This window comes from Talpa europaea, assembly GCF_964194135.1.
Source record: "Talpa europaea genome assembly, chromosome: 2".
NCBI classification, from domain to species: Eukaryota; Metazoa; Chordata; class Mammalia; order Eulipotyphla; family Talpidae; genus Talpa; species Talpa europaea.
In genome coordinates, this window is record NC_140068.1 from 28,358,887 (window position 1) to 28,380,017 (window position 21,131).

At 34.4% G+C, this 21,131-nt stretch overlaps 1 protein-coding gene across 7 annotated transcripts in view; it reads left to right on the forward strand.

Annotated features, from left to right (window-relative positions):
* Positions 1-21,131, forward strand: part of PTPRK (protein tyrosine phosphatase receptor type K) — a gene marked incomplete at both ends in the record, with an annotated part of 521,692 nt that overhangs the window by 268,890 nt on the left and 231,671 nt on the right. For all 7 annotated transcript variants that reach the window (XM_084227965.1, XM_084227961.1, XM_084227963.1 and 4 more), the window contains 3 exons: positions 2,434-2,515; positions 4,523-4,638; positions 20,861-21,035. In XM_084227965.1, coding sequence (XP_084084091.1) covers positions 2,434-2,515; positions 4,523-4,638; positions 20,861-21,035 — 373 coding nt within the window. The remainder of the gene's footprint in view (positions 1-2,433; positions 2,516-4,522; positions 4,639-20,860; positions 21,036-21,131) is intronic.

Genomic DNA, 21,131 nt, shown 5'->3' on the forward strand with positions numbered 1-21,131 from the left:
AGCTGTTAGAATTTGTTTTCATTACTTAACTGTAATTTAAATTGAATATGGAAATAATGCCTGCTTCATATGACTGCAGTGAGGATTACATGAGTGTGTGTGTGTATGTTTATGCAGACAAAAGAGGCAAACATGAATGTGCATACTAGGATATGTTTAGCATAATTTGTTGCAGGTAATGAGTACTCAAAACATGTTAATTATTATTATTCAATCGAGCTCAGTCACTCTCCACCGTAGTATAATTGTCTGTGAAAGGAGATTTCCTGATGGTTAACTCCAACTCATATTTTCTTTGTTTCTCTTGAACTCTTCTACATTTCATTTTTTTATCGACTCCTAAATTTTCAATTTCTATTTTCATATGATTGCAGCATGTTACAATGCTTTCTACATCACTGGTTCTAAGTCTGTGGGGAGCTATCCCAGACTTGGTAGATATTCCCATGGAAAGCAAATGTGGTTGGATCTTCTGATCCCACCAGAGATAGTCTGTTCTCCTAAAACTTGGTTCGTCTTAATTCCATTTTATGCAAATATCTGATGTTTTATGATTATGGTTATTGTAGTTTGCCTGGCCTTCTAATCTGTGGGAGTGTTGACCTGCTAGAAACCTCCTGATACTATTCTTCCCTCCTTGACCCTTATGTGTAAATCATGCTTTATTGAATTTATTGAAGACAAAAGCTTGCTGTATTTTTGCTTTCTCTATCAGTGTCTTTTTCTTTCATTTTATCTTCCTAAACCATCTTCCTCAGCTATCACATTAATTTCTAAATCTGTAGCTTTCTCACTTCCATACTTATAATTTCCAAATTGATGGCTTTATTTTAGACTTGTCTCTTCTGTTTGAGATAAATCTGTCTAGTTATTTACTAAGCATTATATCTGTATATATCTGTGCAAATCAAATTTGAAATGTCTCAGATATGCTTTAATTATCTTCTTCCTCAAATTTATACCTTTTCTATTTAAGTAATTCTCACTGGGGATCCTAATGTCATCATTTACCAGGGACCTAAACCGTGAATAAGAATTGTTCTTCATCTCATCACATCTAATTTATTTCTATAGCCTAGTTTATTTCCACAGCCTTTAATTTTTAATCTACCATTATATTTAATTTCTCATCTTTTCACAGTGTACTATAACATTACCTGATTGTCTGTATCAATCTAATATTTCTGTATACAGTACCTTATAGCTAAATATTTCTAACAGACCAATTTGTTCATACTGTAGTCCTGCTTTAAACATCTACTTTCATTATGTTTCCTAAAATGCTTTGCAGACTATTCCAAAAGTACTCTATGTATTGCCATGAATAAAGGAGTTTATAGTCAAATAAAATGTTGCTGAATCTGTTTTTGCTTGAAAAATCATAGCACACATACTTTAAAGAAAGGCGATATGAAGTTCTGCTCTTAAGTACAAAATTCTATAACAAGATCTTATGTTTAAAGCCAAAAACTGGGCCTCCCCAGTGGCGCAGCGGGTTGAGCGCAGTGCTGTGAAGCTGTCCGCAGCCTTCCCGACCCCTGTTCGATTCCTGGCCGGGGAGATTCCCACATGGCGCGGCAGACTTCTCCTGTCTCTCCCGCTGCTCCCCTCAGCAGTGTATTTTGACCTTCTGCTTGTTCTGCTCCCCACTCTGTCTCTGGTGGATTCTGTCACCCTCCCATGCCTCTGGCCTGTACCCCATTGCTTGTATAAGTACATAAATCTTAAAACAAAAAAATCAGGAACTTGTTTTGTGATTGTTTAATATTAGTTAATGTTTAACTGTTGACATATATGTTCCTGATTTCACTTCTTTGATAATTAATGTCTTCAGTGCTTAACTCCATAATTGAATTTTTCCCCTTTTGTACTTTTTATAGCTATATGAATGACATTCATTTAGTTCCCTAAATATGAAGCTTAATTCTGTTCCATTGTGCTTGTTTTTGGAATAGTGCTAACTTACCTAATGATTTTCATCTTTGAAAATTTGGCTGTTTAAAAAGTCAAATCATGTCTTTAGTTGTTAGCATATGACTTGGTACATTGTGGGTGCTTGATCTATGTTTTAGTAAATAACAAATATGGAGAAAATCTATAATAGAAAGTGAAGGGATATGAGATTTGCAGTATTTGTCTAGCTGTTCATTCTACCTACATATTGCTTATTTAGGAAATCTAACAACTCTTTGATAGTCGTTCCTTAAAAATATGAATGAGGACTTCTTGACCTTCATAATTTAATTCCTCCTCAAAAAACTTTCTTTTGTTTACCTTGCAAGGTTTAGGAAATTATTCCACATTATAACATACAATTTTAATTTTTATAGGACAAATAAAATTTAATTTTTTGAGCATGTTATAGCTGTTTTCTTTCCACTGTGAAAATTTCCTAAGAAACCATTGTAAATGTTTTCTATTTATTCCTGGCAGGTAATATTTGAAGCTGAAGTCTCAGGAGGGAGAAATGGTTATATTGCCATCGATGACATCCAAGTGCTGAGTTATCCTTGTGGTAGGTTGTGATTACAAATTGTGTTTTTCTATGTCCTTTCAACAGTTGTCTTATATTGGCAGTGACTGTTGATTGTTTATTATTTGCTCATTGCTGTCTCTCTTGTTCTTGTTTTCTTAGCCTTTTTGTTCAGTTTAAAAAGAACACTGATTTATTTCTAGAGGTTTTGAAGCAAGTAATTTTTTGGCTAGTAACTAATTGTGCACATACTAGAGAATCCTTTGAAATTATTTAATTACTGAGAACAAAATACAAATGCAAGTTCAGGCCAGACATGTTCACTCATTTTAGTACTATTAAATTGTCTGAGAAAGTTATGAATAATAACAGCTCACTATCTTATGTGAGCTGTTAAGTTGAAAGCTGTAGTGCAAGAGAGAGAATGAATTAGTTCACTTTATTTTTAACTTAGGGCTAATTTTTATATGTCATAATAAATATCCGGTTAATCCAATTTTAACAACAAAATAACAGAAAGCAAACCGAATAAGAAATGCACTATACTAATACATAGTTTTGTTTATAGCCTTAGATATATGTTGGTTGTTCTTCAGATGGTGTGACTAGATTTGTATTTATGTCCCATTGCCTTAAAGAAAATTGTTGCATGCATTCAGTAATACCAGGCCATAAAAACAACTGGCATAAATTCAAATTTCACCTATATCTCTCAACAGTAGTATTATATAGAGACCATTAATTCTGGATGATCTGTTGGGTGATCCTCCTCTTAGAAATTCTCTAACATTGTAGCAGCATGCACGGCGGCCCCACTGCCTGTGGTCAGTTTTTGCTCCTGCTCCCTATGGTGCATCAGCATCACCTGCTGAGTGTGACATATCACAGATTGCTTTGTTCCCTTCCCTACTTCTGATTCTATAGGTCTGGGACAAGGACTGAGAATTTGCATTTCTGACAAGATTTCCTATGCTGCTGCAGCTGTTGCTGGTAGTGGTCTAGAGTTCACTCTTTGAGAACCACTGTTTTAGCCCTTGGTCTTGTTTGAGCATTTCTTTTTCTGAAGTTACTGAGAAGACAGCAGGCAAGGGTCAAATGACTTATTTCATGTAGTCTATTCTAAGAGAAGAAGAACAAAATTATCTCTTTCAGAATTCAAGTTGGTTTACTAATTTTTTTCAACCCATTAACATGAGTGAGCCGTTTTTCCATCCATTGAGTGTACACACGAGTAAACACATTTTACAAATGACTTGAGCACAACAGCAGTCTCATTGTGATATGGTTCTCCATGAGCTTTCTGTTATTCACTGAGGCTTAGTTTGTCCTGTTTGCATTTCCTTTCAGTTGAAAACATGAATAAAGTTTCAGATTTGAAAGGTAATTATAGAGAATACTTGTTTGGCAGTCAAATAACTCATGTATATTTTGACTGCAATCACCACTTTTTATTGGTATCTAATATTTTCTTGGAGTAACTTCTTTATAAAGAATAGGGGTAAAATTTTTATTATAAAGGAATAGGAAAATGGATTTATCAACAATTAAGGTGATATTCTATTTGAAAGAAACAAACATTCCCTTGTTCTTTGAAGACTATTAAAGTAAAAAAAAAAGTGATCTAACTATTTACAGTGTTGCTCAATAGTTCAATGACTGTGTGTATGTGGCTATTTTAGATATGACTATATATTTTTCTGCTTTACTATGATTTGTGCCTATTTCATCTCTTAGCTGTTTTATTATTACCCATATGCAACATGCTATGGCAGCCCTTTAACAGTAATTATTAAGTGCTCATGCTCTATAGAACAATGCTCTAGCAATTATGGGGCAGTAACTAATAAAACTATTGAGATAGGGAGAACTACGAAAACTATGAGAGTGAATGGAAATGATATCTTTCATCACAAAGAAAACCCAATTTTCTTCCATTTGGTATTAGTCTTAGCCTAAAGTAAAAGCATTCACAACATTATTCTTTTGGGAAAAGGTAACCTGGCATGTTTTCTTCATATGAAAAAAATAACTTTTTCCCTACCTTCACAGATAAATCTCCTCATTTTCTCCGCCTGGGAGACGTAGAGGTCAACGCTGGGCAGAATGCTACATTTCAGTGTATTGCTACAGGGAGAGATGCTGTGCATAACAAGTTATGGCTGCAGGTAAGGCCAAGTTCACACAGCTACCCTTGATTTTAAAAAAAGAACTGCTTGTAGTCTCAATTTCTGTTTCTCAATCTCTTTCTCTGACAGGTCCTTTGGTTTAACTGCCTACAGATTCATTTTAGATATTTCTGTTTCTGGAATATGAATAAGAATATAACAATATATATAGTTAAAATCCTTGAAATAGTTTCTAACGAAACCTAAATATTCTACAGTACATCCAAACGAAAAAACAGTTTTTGCAGACTCATTAAAAATAGGGAGAAGACAAACATTTCCTCTTTAAATATTATGAAATTTCCACTTATAAGAGCATAGTACTTAAGTAGGAACTGTAATATTTTGATTTATTTTTTAATGTATTATAAGAAAACTTTGTGAGTGTTTCTGGAAATGTGAGTTGAAAGAGAGTCAATTTTTTTTTTTTTTTAAGAATTTTTGTATGTAAGTGTTGTCACAGACCTGAGGTCAAAACCTTGTGCCTTGAACATATTAAATCTTTAGTAAATATGTATTTAGTGAATTGCAATGTAGCATACTTTTGGAAAATGTAAATGGTGTATGTAAAGGGCTTTATAAAAGAATCAGAAAGATAAACAGTAGGCTAAGGAAAGGGTCATACCTTCAGAAAATAATTGTCAATCCTGGGGAAGGAGTATACGGTGGGTGAAAATAAGAGTAACTCTAAAGCCATATAGCTGGCTGGATCTAAGAAAGCTGGTTGCTGAATTAAATGTTTGAAACTAGATGTAAACATAATATTTCCTGAGCACCTTTGTTATTATTTTGTTCTATTTGCATGAGAATGAGGAAAGAGACTTAATTAGTTAGAATTTTAAATTTCTGAGAAAACCAATAGAGACCAAAAAGAAAAATCATTTTAAGATTACCTTAGTTTCTTGAACATAGACATCAGGATTTATTGTATTTTATCTTTAGAGAATAAAATTCATGTTTCATATAATCATTAATTTGCAGGTGGTTTGGTGATGATAATAAATGATTATCAAAATTAGTATAATAACTGATATTGTACTAGATGCTATAAATAAATATGCTATTTCTTCTAATTCCCTCAATCCTGTTAGATGTTATAACAGATGTAGTTCATATGAAACTAATTGTCACCAGTTTCAGAAGTTATTTGATTTGCAGCTAAGCAGATACAATCTTGATATGGCTAAAGGAAATGAGTCTTTTCCATTTTTTCTGAGATTATGCTAACTTCTACTATAAATCTTGAGTTACAACATATTTCTTTCTGCATAGCATATTGCATAAGGTGTAGCTTGTTTTGTTAGCTAAACATCAAGTCAGAATCCATTTTATTTCTTTGCCAATATAGTTTTGAAATATGTTTAGACATTTAAAAATTATCTTCCTAATTATTTTTCATTTAGGTGGTTAAACATAAGTAGGCATTTGACTTTAGTTGTGATCTACAAAGTCTTACCTCAGGGAACCAGAGACTGTCATTCTCTACCAATTTCATGCCCCAGGATTTAATGTAACATTGAAATGAAAAGGGTTTTGTGTACTCAGACACCAGCTGCCTTGTGGCAACAAAGGCTTTCTGGCCCCGCTGGTCTAAGTGGGTTGCAGTCAAAATAGTACTCAGTTTTTTATTTCCTAGTTTGTAGATTGGCTCACTTTGTTTTAGTTTCTTGAAATTTTTCTCTTGCCAAATTTCAAATCAGATGAAAAATAAAATATTCAGTAAGACTTCTGCTTTTTTTTTTCTCTTCCATTTACATTTGTGAAGCTGAATTTCTGTGTCAGTCTTCTGTTTTGCCATTGATGCTGTTCCTCAGCAGTTAACATATTCATCTTACTAATTAAAACCCTTTTTTATTTTCAATAATACTAGATAAGTTACCTTAACTTAATCTCTTTAATCACTTTACTTAGTTAAGGAGTGTTTTCAAATTAAATAAAAAAACAGCTTCCTTTTACTTCATAGTTATATCTTATAACCATAAGAAAGAACAGTGGAGAATCAGAAAGTAGACAGAGACTTAAAACATCTTTATCGTTTATTGAAATTAAGAGAGATATAATAAGACAGGAATAATCTAGGTTCCACAATTAATTATAAGCCAGACCATATAAATAGATATCAGGTCATTTGTTTGGTGCTGAACAAATTGCTAGTAAGCAGGAGGCCCACTTCTTACATTTAACCTTAGTTCTAATCCTTCAGACTTTCTAACCTAGTTAATTATGTAGGTTAGAGAATTTATTGAAATATTCTGTAAAAAGAGATATTGGATCTATAAAAGGAAATGTTGGACAGAAATTAAAATCCCTTTCACTTATAAGATGTTAAATGAGGTCTTTGTATTACTTCTGATCACCTGAAACATGGCCTTTATTGCCTCTGTTGTGTGACGAGAAAATGTAAAAATGTTGTTATTGGTTTTATATGGGAAAAAAATGGTACCTTAAATTAAGTGCCATTGTGAGAACAACTGCTTAAGATGTCTGTGACAGTACTGACAATGAATGTAGTTGATGCATCTCAGTGAAAGGTTACTACATCCTATCACAGAAGTAATAGAATAATAGAGTAGCTGTTATACCTGCGCTGGTGAGCTGTAATGAAATTGGTGATCATTTTATATGGTCTCCAGATCACTTGTATAATATTGCATTTCAATTGATAAAATGTGTAAATATGGGTAAAAATAACAAAAAGTAGCAATTTTTCAATTTTAAAGGAAAATTATGAGCTACAACTGCTATGAAAAATAATGACCATATACATAATATATTTGATATTTGAAGTGACATATGGAAAACATTTAGAGAATAAAATTATCTCACTTGTCTTTACCATGCTATTCACATCTCACTCATTTTTATTGTTAAGATGACTATAAATTAGAAAAATTTTAAAATGGAACACAAGAAAACACTCAAACATTTTAATGAGTTAATCCATAAGGCACATCATAGTGGTACTGAATGTATCTTTAGGGAATATTTTTTCCTGTGCGCTCTCAAGTGATTTAATTATTGAGACTCAAAATTAGGTTATGTAGACATTAAAAAACTATGACAGAATATATAACCTACCTTAACACTCCTTATACATTCAGAGTGAACAGTTGATACATAAAATAACATGGATGAGTAATATTAGTATTCTTTTGCATGTCAACAGCTAGAAAAATGATAAAATCATGAGACTTTCTGAAACATCATTTTAAAAAGTGTATTGTATAATTCATTCATGTCAGATAAGGAACTTAAGGCTAAAATGTCTTTTGTTGCTTATAGAGATCTTTCAAATTCCTTTCTACCATAACTCTCATTGAATTTGTATGTATACTAGATATAAACATTTAACATTTTCTTGTCAGTTTAAGTTTTTAGTATTTCCCCATATCAAAAGATGTTTTTCAATTCTTACAAGTTATAGAAGAAAATTATGTTGTGTTCTTAAGGAACTCCCAGCAGTAAGAATTTGTGGTTCTTAAGACTTCAGTAAATTATAGATTATAGGAAATAAGATCATTAATGAAATTTTAATATCTAATTTATACTAAAGCAAAATAATAAAAGCGACTAGCCCTATTCCTGGTGTGCTAGGTATATGGGTGTATACACATTTGTCTGAACTTAGGATCTGTGCAACTCACTGTATCTATATACCGTATGCCTCAATAAATCATAAATGTGTATATGAACCATTTTATCAAATAGCAAAATTACAGTTATAGGAGACAGGTTATTGGAAATAGTAGCATAAATGGCAAAAGCCTATGAATTTTACCCACATATTTACCCATCTCATTCATTTGAAGTGCTATGACTAGGTTAAAGGGAAATTTATTAGTCTAAGATAAATTATAGAAGTTTTAAAAGAAAGTGTGTTCTGAGTATTTATTCTTTTATAAGAACATGTTATATCTTTCCAGGATGTGAAAGAATTGAGACATGGGCTGGACTACAACTTATAAATTAGTATACTTTTTATGAAGGTCCAGTATAAGTGGACACCTACATGGCAAATCAAATCAAGCCCATTGCTGGAACATCTGTCAGACCATATGCTTTGGCTTCAGGTTCTGCGTAGAAACGAAAATGCTAATGACTCCATCCATCATTATAGAGCTTGGCAGGCAGGCATCATTGCATTGGGCATAGAAATTTAACAGTGGAGTTTCAAAAGTAGGCAATTGTTTGGGTAGATTTGGTGGCACCGTTTGTTTTGGTGGATTGAAATGAGGCTATTTAATGTGTGGCTGGTAATCCTATATAGATTGCCATCATATCTGTGGCAATTTGGGCCAATCTGTCAATAATCACTGTAGGTCCTGGCATTTTGCCTCCTGACTGGGCCTGCCAAAACAAGAAAGTCAGCCATCATTTTGCCCTTGGTGAGGCTCGTCACTGCTAATATAGCATGATACCACTAGGTTCTCAGCCAAAGGAAATGTCATTCCTTGTAGAGTAGTAGATAATTTAAGCAATGGATTGAGAATAATAATTGGAGAGTAAAATTAGTAAAACGAGATGCAAATTGCTCTAAAGCACAACCAGAATGAAGCTGACCTCTTGCAGTACTAACTGATGGTCGATGAAATGGTTGAGGGTCAATGAAAACGGTTGACCTGAAACTTCTGGCCACAGAATGTTTTATCTATTTAGGGAAATGGCATGACCATGTTCCTGTACTACCTGTGAACATTTCATCATGTAGCAGTGGAAATCTGAAGCATGGTTTACTTTTTAAAAAATGAGTTAACATGCCATTCACAGCAATGTGGATGGAGCTAGAAGGAATTATGCTCAGTGAAATAAGCAAAAAGGAAAAAGAAAAATATCGGTTGGTTTCACTTACAGCAGGAATATAGGGGAACCAAATGAGACATCCAGTGTAAAAAAAATAACAGTACAAAACACAACAAAGCAAAAATGGACAATTATAAATCAGAGACATCCTGCAGGGGAGGAGGCAGGAGGGGGATCAGAGGGAGGGAGGGAGGAGCACAGGGGACTGTGGTGATGGTGCACGGGTGCATTTGTGACGGAAACTATGGGGACTACATCTGAGGGGGCAGGTGGGGGGGAAGCAAATATTGTTTTAAAATGAACAATGGGGCCTCCCTGGTGGCGCAGAGGTTGAGCGCTGGGCTGCGAAGCTGCCCATAGCCTCTGCAGTGCTGGTTTGATCCCAGGCCGCTGGTGAGAGTCCCACATGGCCCGAAGAGCTCTCCTGCGTGCCTGCTGCTCCCCTCAGCAATGTACTTCATCACTCTGCCTTTTCTACTCTCCGCTCTGGCTCTGGTGAATTCTCTCACCCTCCTGCGCCTCTGACTGTACCCAGTGCATGCATGTATAAATAAATAAATAAATAAATAAATAAATAAATAAATAAATAAATAAATCTTTAAAAAATAAAATGAACAATGATGTAAAAAAATTACAAAATAATAATAAAATAATGAGTTAATCTGGAAGTACAAGTTTTTAACTGAAATATATCACTATACTATTTCAAATGCTATTTAGTCATTGTCCACAAAGTTCTTTCTAATATTCCTATGCTGTAGTATTTTCCCATGCCTACTTATAATCTTATAAGAATTATCAAATATACTGTCATGTGTTTGTAGCATATTTAATCACCATGAGAGATTTCCCTATCCCTAATACCATTTCCTTTCATGAAAAACATCTGGCAACTTTGCATTTATAACAATAGGGGAAAATTCTTGGAAGAAATTAATTTATGCCTGAAAGCATGTAATCAATGATATATAATTCATTCAAAACTACTTTTAGAGGAACTTTTCAAAGCCAAATTGATAAAATATATGCTAAGTTCAACATATGATGGGCTCCATGGGGTGGGGGGCTGGGGAGGAATGAGATGCAGTGAATTATCCTGACTGGGCGTGTGAGAACTCCGACATTTTCTAAACCATTGGCACAAAAGTGCTGACATATTAAAATAACAAAAGGAAGTATATGATTATGAGAATAGTGAATAAAGGTGAAGAAAATATGTCAGGTTGGCTAAAGAGATATTGTAAATATGTATTGTGGGAGACTGGGTAAATTTCTTAAAATCTTAGTATACCATGAATAAACAAGAAGGATTAGGTTGTTCTGTGTAGATACTAAAGTGCAATAATAACAAATAGCTTGAAATTGTGGTGAAAGATTTAAGTTCATTATAAGGAAGATCTTTGTAATTGTAGGGCTGTAAAACCTAGAATCAGCTACTATAGCAGGTAGTAAAATTGCAATTAGTGGAAGGATCGAAGCATAATCTGGATAAGTACTTGCTGAAGATGTAGAAGAAATTTACACAGGAAGCTGAATGTTTTTTTAAGATGCTTTCAGTTTTGAGAGATTCTTTTATAAGTGAGTAAGGAAAGACCTTCCAGAATCTAAGCACTGTACTATTTCAGGGTTGGAGAGAACAACATAGACTTGATTATTTGATGAAATCATTAATGAAAATTTCATTGTATAATCACAGTTTAAATAGGTATTGTTATCACAGCAGTTTAGTATGTGTGTGTGGGGAGGGTGAGATTGGAGCTTAAGGGGAAGTATATTTCTGAAGTGGAAAGTTCACAATGAGAAATATGGGTAAAATGGCTTTTGGTTGACTTAGGACTAGGTCATGATGGGACAAATGCAAGCAAGATACTCCTGTTAGCAGTACAGACATCAGCTAGTGGGGCCCAGAATTGGCCTGTTTTGCTGCAACTAGAAAATATGTGAGCAGGGTAGGAAAGGTGTGAATTGTAGTTCTGGTTGGTATCAGTTAACAGAATTTGGAAAGATGAGAGTGAAATAATAAAGTATGCTTTCCTCAAAGTTAATTTTTTAATTAAATGAATGGATGTTTTCTTATTTTCTGCTTAGAACTCTGTTAGACCCATTTTTTTTTATACTTTCTGTCCCTTTCTATCTTCATAATTGCATATAAATTAGCCTAAATAGGAGTGTAATATACAAAGAGATATTCATTCCTTCAGACTCCTTTCGGTCTTAGAATAAGTTATCAAGGTAGTTTGAAATTTGTGGCCCAATTTAAACCTCTGTGTGATCCTGGTGTTACCTAGGACAATTGATCTAAGGTGTTTTCAACCTTGGCTTCTTTTGTCCTTTGTGACTCTCAGAACAGGAGCCATGTCAGAGAGGAGTGTTAATCATGTCTGTCTCGCTTTTCTGGCTTCTTGCAAATTGTTCTTGACTTAAACTGACGGATGAACATTAGATTGCTGTTTAATTCTAATTTTTCTGTGTAACCTCAGTTTAAACAGTAGCGATTTTTTTTCTGTGTATATGCTGATTTACAATTAATCTCGCTCCCTTAAGAAACCAGGTTCTATTTTGTAGCAAAAAGCTATCACTCTTGTCAGTCCTGCTTTTCCTGAGGACATTGGATTGTTCCAGTCCATGGCATTGCATTCTTCCCTCATGGCATCTATAAAAAGTCTGCTTACAGATCTGGAGTGAAATTTGTGACCACATATCATGAATAGTAATATTTATCTTCCACCTTCAACATTTTGAGTATTTATGAAATGAGGCATTTCAGATAGTGTAATCATTTAATTTTGAGGATTGTTCAATATTGTTCAATATTCTTGAGGTTATTTTGGTTGACTTTATGTGACTTTCTACCATAAAGAGTTCAATGCCTTAAAGATATAGCACATCCTTTTTCATCTTCAATAATTTATAAACTCTGAGTTTGTTGTCTACAGATTACATAATTGATTATAAATGAATAATGTGTGGAATAGCCTTCATCTTCCTTATCTATCCCCTGAACATGGCTATAAAAGCCTGGTAATCATGAGAAGCTGAAGAATTTCATCTTATCAATATCTATAAATTAAAATCCACTGCTTTTTCTGTGCCAGAATAGTGTGTTCTTCCAATGTTTATAGAGCTACCCTTTCAGTGTGTTTTCCAGATGGGATATGTCAAAAACTTCACATCTTTCCATTGAGCTCCTGTGTTTACTCTTATACCATAGGGGGTTTGGCAGTGGGCTCTGTTTCTTTTTTTATGAAAAACTGTGATATAAAAATATTACACTTATAAAGTCATTTCATTATAAAATAAAACAGACATAGACCAATCACACAGATTTCAGGACTATGACTCAATGAAATTTTATAAGGTGCCCACCATGCAGATCATGATAGAGATTTTGCCAACCATCATAGAGGCTCCACCATTATGCGCCATTTCAGTCACAACTGGATAACCTCCCTGCTTCTACAAGTAACTTTAGCATGGCTTATAATCTTTTTTTTTCTGTACTCATTTATATGTCCCTAGACATTATAGTCTTATCTCTTTATAAAAATAGGTATATTAAGTCTCTCTTAATCTTTGGTTTGTCCTCTTTTTCTTTTCCTCAGAATTCTCTATTGAGGAATGCAGGGCATTTGACTTGTTACAGACTGCTTGTGTTTTGCTAATTGCATACAAATGTCTTCTTCAGATCAACATGTTCCTCTGAATTTCCTGCAAATTGGCAGGCAGATCTGAAGTCAAGTTCCGTGCTTTGGCAATGATAGAGGTGGTGCTTGGTATGATTAAAGGAGACCCCAAATGTGTCATTTTTTCCCCCAGTGATCCTGATAGCCATTGACGCTTAATGTTATATTCATTCCTGTAGGTTGTACATGATAATTTTCTAATTCCATTATTTCTTTTGTATTTGTTTAGTTAATGAAAAGACACTTCTCATCTACTATTTGATTGCTCAGTGACATAGTTCATTATGGAAAGAGAGGATAAATGCTTAAATCTTTTGTTTGCTAGTTTTCAATATAATTAGTTGATTCCTATCATCTTCTAAAGGTGTCTACTTCTTTCTTTTCTTAAAATTATTGTGAACTCATGGATTTATCCATAGTGAACATAGTTCAATTTATTACACTATTAACTGTCATTAAATTGAAATTGTCCCATCTTTGGCTAGTGGAAGATCTCTTCAAGTTGGCTCCAGCATCCTTAGATATCACTTCAGTAATTTTTATGAGCTTCCCTGCTACCTGGCATCATGAGACATTCCACACTCATCTTTTACATTTTGTCCTCCAGACCTGGTTCCTTGTTTGTTTTAGTGAAAAACTGCATTTGAAGACCTCATGGGTGCTTGTAAGCACTCATTGCTGGACTTTTTGAGTGAACAGAACTAGAAAAATATGCCTAAATTTTTAGACAAAATCTTGTCATTGACACTTGAAAATCATACCTAATATTTAATGTTTTTTCTGTTACAATTTGTCAACTGTGCCTTGTTTTTTACAGGGGAAGAAAGAATTAGAATATTCCATAGTTCTTCATGTTTTATTTTGTGTTACTTTGCGTAGACATACCCAGTCTCCATTGCTGGCACAGTTCTGAGGTGGACTGCAAGTTCACCCACTTAGACTTTGTTTAGTGTTACTTTTGCATATTAACTGTTTTATCATGTTTCATCATTAGTCCATGCATTATGTCTTCCTAGTAGTTCTGGCTGCCTGAAACTAATTTTCTTGTAGATATCTTAGGAATAACACATGGAAATAATATTCTTTGTATTCTTAAATAGTGTGTCTGTGTCCATGGTTATTAAGTCAGTTCTGTAGTTATAAAATTCTTCCTTTATATTTTCTTTCCTTGAGTAACTTAAATATGTTACTTCTTTTTGTAATGACATAAAGCCTTGCTATCAAGGCCTGATGATATTTTTTTTTCCTCTTATAACCAATTTTCTGCTATTTTTTAGATGCCAAATAATTCTTTTTCTTCAAAGGTTCTTAGAATATATATAATTGTGGGTCATTCTGTTTATTTACACATGTGGTTTCATCTTCTATTTTGCATTTTGAAAACATTTTATTCTCAGAAGTTTTTAAATTGTAATTTTGCACTTTTTCTGTTCCTTTGCTTTTATATGATGTTTTGTTGTATATATTTGATCTTATTTCCATGTAATTATTAATCAACTTCTCTCAAGTCCTTTATATGCTTATTTTTTAATTTGAATGTCCTTTTTACATTTTATTATCTGAAAGATATCATTTGTTAAGTTTATTATCTGAAAGACATCATTTGTTAAGTCATTTATTGTAATCATAATTTTTTAAATGATTTCTAATTTTTTTCTGTATTCCATTACCTCATACCTGTATTTCTTAATTTAAATTGATATTGTTCTTCCATGGCATGAATTGTTTTCTTAATATGTTTTAGCTTATCTTGAAATACTATGATGCACTTTATTCTGTTCTCAGGATCATGCTGTTCTTCTCTTAAAATTCTATTAACGCTGTATCAGATTTGATTTTGATACATTTTGAGTATTAAATTTTTATCTGAAATGAGTTTTTTGAAATTTTCTTTTTAAACACATATTTTATTTATTTATGCATACAAAAACTGGGTTGTTGGCTAGAGGTGTGGGGGGTGCGAGGATTCACCAGAGATAGAATGGGTAACAGAACAGGAGGACTGACTGAAATATGCTGCTGAGGGGAGCAGCAGATGAGACAGGAGAGGTCTGCTGTGCCATGTGGATTAGCTCCCTGGACAGGAATTGCACTTGTGCTGCAGTGGCTGCTGATAGTTTCATAGTGCTGTGATTAACCCTTCGCACCTCCAGGGAGGCCCTTTTCAAAATTTTTAAGTGAGATTGGGCTCATACCAACTTTTTTGACTTAACAGATTTCTCTCTTCCTTTGCTTTATGTTTAAATTTAAGATTGCTTGCTTTCCAGAATATCTTTGTTTTGTTTTCACCTCCACTTTGTATTGACCTTTTCTTTCCTTACTCTCTTTTGTATTTCTCTCTTTCTTATGTTACAGATTCAGACTGTGTGAAAAACTAGGCTACTGCCACCCACTTTCCAGAATCCCCCAGATGTAATGGTTTAATAGTAGTGTTCTCCTTTCTCTTCTCATCTTGCCTTTTATTAACAATTGTATAATTTTTATAACTGTAACCTCACATACTTTATAGACCCTACTTTCTTTACTGTGGTTTAAAACTACTAGTATATTGCTTAGCTTAACTAAAATGTTCTAATTAACATGTACATGGTATTCCAGACTTTACCTTTTATAGATATTTGATTAAGATTATTTAATAGTGGTATTTTGCATACCTGTATGGGTACATCATGCGATGTACTATCAGTGTTTTCTTTACCACTAACAATGAAGTAATTATTGCCTTCAAATCTAATTGAATTTGAGAACCATTTGGGAAAATCCAGAAACAACACAAATCAGAAAACTCATCCAAAAAATTCTTTACCATCCAGAACTATTTCTGGTAACAGATGTAATCAGGGTCCAAACACAAAAAGCAGGACCAGTAGGAGGGGTCTCTCTCTCCCTCACAAACATTAACACACAATCTTTTTCCCCAAGAGGTTTGTTGCAAGGAATGATTGATGCTATTTTGCAGACTGGTTGGACAAGTCTGACATTTGTAGGGCAGACCCTTGGGTAGGGCAGACTGAATATTCAAGTGAAGAGTGAAATTACTCTTTACACTTGGAATTTTCCTTACTTACTAGAAGCCTCAGCCATGGTCTTAAGACCATACAGCTGATTGAATCTAGACCATCCAGTTATCTAGGATAATCTATCTTAATGTCAATAGGTTAAGGATTTTAATTCCATCTATAAAGTACTTTTGCAGGGACACCTAGTTTAGTGTTTGATTAACTACAGACTGTATCCTAGCCAAGTCGACATGTCATTGATCATCTCAGTTATCACATGTATTATTTGCTTAGATATTTATATTGATTATTATCTTCATAATATTGCTATTATCAGGATTTACAATAAGAGCTTCCACACTAGGGCCTCCCTTGGTGGTGCAGGCGGTTGAGCGCAGCGCCATGAAGCTGTCCACAGCCTCTGCAGCGCCAGTTCGATCCCGGCCAGCCGGCGAGGGTTCCACATGGCATGGCAGACCTCTCCTGTCTCGCCTGCTGCTCCCCTCAGCAGTATATTTCATCAGTCTGCCTGTTCCGTTCCCCACTCTGTCTCTGGTAAATCCTGTCACCCTCCCTCGCATCTGGTCTATACCCCAGTTCTTATATAAATAAAGAAATAAATAAATCTTTAAAAAAAAAAGAGCTTCCACACTATTATCTCCCCTAATGTTCTCAACATTTTTGTTAAATAGTATGTAAAAGTTAATAGTCCATTTTTATTAATTTATTTCTAAAGATTTTATTTTTGCATAGAAGAGCTGGGGTGTAGGACAGAGGTGTGGGGGTTGGGGAGCAGAACAGGCAGATTTAATGAAATGCACTTCTAAGGGGAGCACAGGGTGAGACAGGAGAGGTCTGCTGCACCATATGTGGGTTAGCTCCATGGCCAGGGATCGAACTCAGGCCATTGGGTACTGTAGTTAAAACTCTTTTTTCTGATATTACTTGACTTTTTTTACACTTGATCAGTGATCCTGATTTCTAATAATCTGCTATCCCCATCATATTTTAACCTCTGTTATGTCAGAATTTTAATATTTTCCACCACTCTTTTTTTCATTTTGAGTATTTACCTTCTTCAATCCTTTTATTACTTGGTGAACTTAACATTGTCATTTTAATGTACGTTTTCTTGGAGGAATACTTAAGTGCTTAATCATTTGAAATAAATACAATAATTTGTTACAGATATAATTATGTGCTTTTCTCAAAATGGTAGCATAGTGTTTCTAATTTTACATATATCTAAATTTCTAAGCCCTTAGATTTATATAACAACCTTTTATGTTTTTAAATTATCCAATTTTTCAATAATATGGGGATAACAATACTGATAGACCTATCATCTCTGTGAGGAAAAAAATTTTCATGTGGTAGACAAGTCCTGGTGAGGAACCCTCATGTTCTTATGAATAATTTGGCAAGATTGTTGTATGATTCATTTCTTTCTCAATTGTAGTGTGCAAATTTATTCTGAGATTAATTTGGGAAAAAAAAGAGTATGAGTATTGGCCATCCATGTGCAGATCTCTTAATGCTGTTCAATGGGAAGGTAATACCAATATAGGAAAACTGGCTCTTTACAGTCTCTCCAACACTGAGAGGATGGAGGAATAATAAATCATTATGTGCCTAGGAAAGGTAATGAAAAATAAATCAATAGAGTAAAATGATCTCTTTTAAGTACCACATTATTTAATCTAAAATTTCATTGGATTATATTCTTTCCTCCTGGGAAAAGATAAACTGAAATAAATTATATCATTGTAAATGTACAATATTGACTTTAGGATTTTGCACAATTAACAAGCCCAGATATTAGAGAGCTGCACAAATTTGTGACACTCTGTCAGACACTTGGTCAAGAATATCTTTCTATAAATGACTTGCCTGTTCCTATCAAATCTCATTGGCTTCAGAGCACATAGCCATTTTTAGACCTATCAGTGTTAATGGGAGAAAAAGCCCATAATTACTTTTGACCAACATGTCTCAAGCTATATCTTTTTTTTTTTTTTTAAGATTTATTTATCTATTTATACAAGTACTGGGTACAGTCAGAAGCACGGGAGGATGAGAGAATTCACCAGAGCCAGAGCAGGGAGCAGAGCAGGTAGAAGGACCGAAGTACACTGCTGAGGGGAGCAGCGGGCGGCAGGAGAGGTCTGCGCGCCATGCGGGACCCTCCTCTGGTGGCCGGGGAGCAGCCGGGGATCGAACAAACCGGCGCCGCAGAGGCTGCGGCAGCTTCGCAACCCAGGGCTCAACTGCTGCGCCACTAGGGAGGCCCTCAAGCTATATCTTGATGAATAATCTAGCATTGTTAAAATGCAGAATTTGATCCAATAGGTCTCAAGTGATTTCTATCTAGACTTTGCATTTGTAACATTCTGATAGGTGATGCTGATATTAATGGTCTATAGGCCGTTAAATGTTTGGTCAATAGTCTATGATAGAGGTTGAGAGTTTACCACTACACTTCTTTATGCCATGAACTGAATTTGCCCGGTGAATACTGCATTGCCACTACACAATGAAACTTGGTTTAATAAAGGAGTGATAGTACTTAGGAATTCCAGTGACTTGCCCGGGGTTACTTGCTGTTGAGTTCCAGAAACCTGTAGTAGGCAAAAGTTAATAAGAAAGCATGGCAGAGACCTTGTTGAGGGGAAGGGGAGGAGTAGAAAAATGCAAAAGTCTTTGTTAAAATTCCACATCATATAATTTTCTGATTGATTTCTTGGTGTTTCTCAGAGTTTTTTTTTTTAAAGATTATTCATTTACACAAGCACTGGGCACAGTCAGAAGTGTGGGAGGGTGAGAGAACCCACCAGAGACAGAGTGGAGAACAGAACAGGCAGACTGATGAAATACACTGCTGAGGGGAGCAGCGGGCGTGGCAGGAGAGGTCTGCGCGCCACGCGGGACCGTCGCCCGGCAGCCGGGGATTGAACCAGCACTGCAGAGGCTGTGGGCAGCTTGCGCCCCCAGGGGAGGCCTAGAGTTGAGCATTTTTGCAATGGAAAAATCATTTAAAATCTCTAAGTCAGATAAAGAGCCTGAAACATGAATGGAAAAGTCAGAAAATTTTATGCAAACTTTGCCACATAAGAGTTGTTGTTCAAGTCAGTAGAATGCTGGAGTCAGGGAAGTCCATTTTGCAATCACCAATTATCAATTTTTCAGGCATTTTAAGAGCCAATTGTTATTACAGTGGTAATTTGAAAGTCACTATTGTGGGAGTATTTACACTATAAAAATGGAAAGATGCTACAAATCAGTAGCTTTTATTTTTGGTTGAAGAACTAACTTTTTACACAATTCTTGCCTTAGTTTGCTTAGTTTAAATGTCACTTCATAATTTATCAAATTAGTAAATCTCTATCCACTGCTCAGGGATACTGAGATGTTTCTCACATTTCCGTATTACAAAGAATTCTCAATTCAGCATATTTGTACATACCTCCTTGAGCACATTTGAAAGAGTGATTGGAAACATAATGGTGGAATTGTTGGACCCTAAGATTTATTCATCTTTAACTTTACTTGACAAATTGTATTCTAAAATCCCTCTTAACACTTCCATTTATAATTTACCATAAAAGCAATATTAATTTTAGGGATTTTTGTTTCATATACTATTAGTATGAAATTATATTTCAAGTAGTATAACAGAATACCAGGAATATATAGCATTTCACCAACAAGAATTGAGTTTGAGGATCATGACCCATTCTTTCTTGAAGTTGTGGCTTTTCTATGCCCTTTGTGCTATCGTTGAGATATAAAGGCTTAAATGTTTACTTAAGAATCTCTTTTCATGGCTATTAGGCATATACATGTCCCCTTTTTATAGCCTATTTATTTTTTGATAGGGACATTTTTTTTCTTTTTGAGCTGTAGAAGATCTTTACATAACCTGGCTATTTATCTTTTGATGGTTATTTCCATTACAAATATCTTAATACAATACATGGCTTGAATTTTTCACTTTATTTATGATGTCTTTCAAAATATAGATGTTATAGGTGTTATTATAGTTGAATTTTCACGCATTCCCTTTACAGTTTACACTTAATGGTTTTATGAGAGACACCCTAATCACAAATATATTTTCCACTGTTTTATTTTAAAAGTTGACAATATGTTTTTAACATTTAGGTTCTTCTGATTACTTATTTTAAATTGAATAAATTGGTTGTCACAATGCCAAAGAGATAGAGGTTTGTGAAGATTACAGATTTTGGTTTGATTCTAAATTATTCTTTTTTATTTTATTGTCATCTTTTGGCAGTTGCATGCACACATTTAAATTACTCAGATGGATCAGGCTGGTCTCTGTCTCCTAGAGATCACAAATATATTGCAATACACGCAGTTTAAATTCAGGACCATAGGAAACTTGTAAATAGATATACTCTGGGAGAAATGTGCAGTGAGTCATTTGCCATGGAGCCATTAACTGTCCTGTTAATGCATATACTCTGGACTAATAGCAATTTTATGGAAAACTGTGATTACTAGTCTAGTGTCAGCACTAAACCCCTTAAAGGATATCAATATTTACTTATTTACTGTTCCCGATTAAATGACAGTGATGAAATTTGTGGAATTACATAGATATTTTCCTGCTAATTTATCAAAAATAATTTATTACAGATATTGGTTGCTGAGATGATTTATTTTAGATTCATGGAAATGTTAAGAACCTGTTTTTTAAAGATTGGTTTCTGTCTGCAGAGACGAAATGGAGAAGATATACCAGTAGCACAGACTAAGAACATCAATCACAGGAGATTTGCTGCTTCCTTCAGATTGCAAGAAGTGACAAAAACTGACCAGGATTTGTATCGTTGTGTAACTCAGTCAGAAAGAGGTTCTGGTGTATCAAATTTTGCTCAACTTATTGTGAGAGGTAAGTAAAAGAACTTTCATTTCATGAAATAGTGACACTTTGTTAGAATTAAAGCAACTTTGTGGATATTTGGATTGATTTTCAAATCTACTGTTC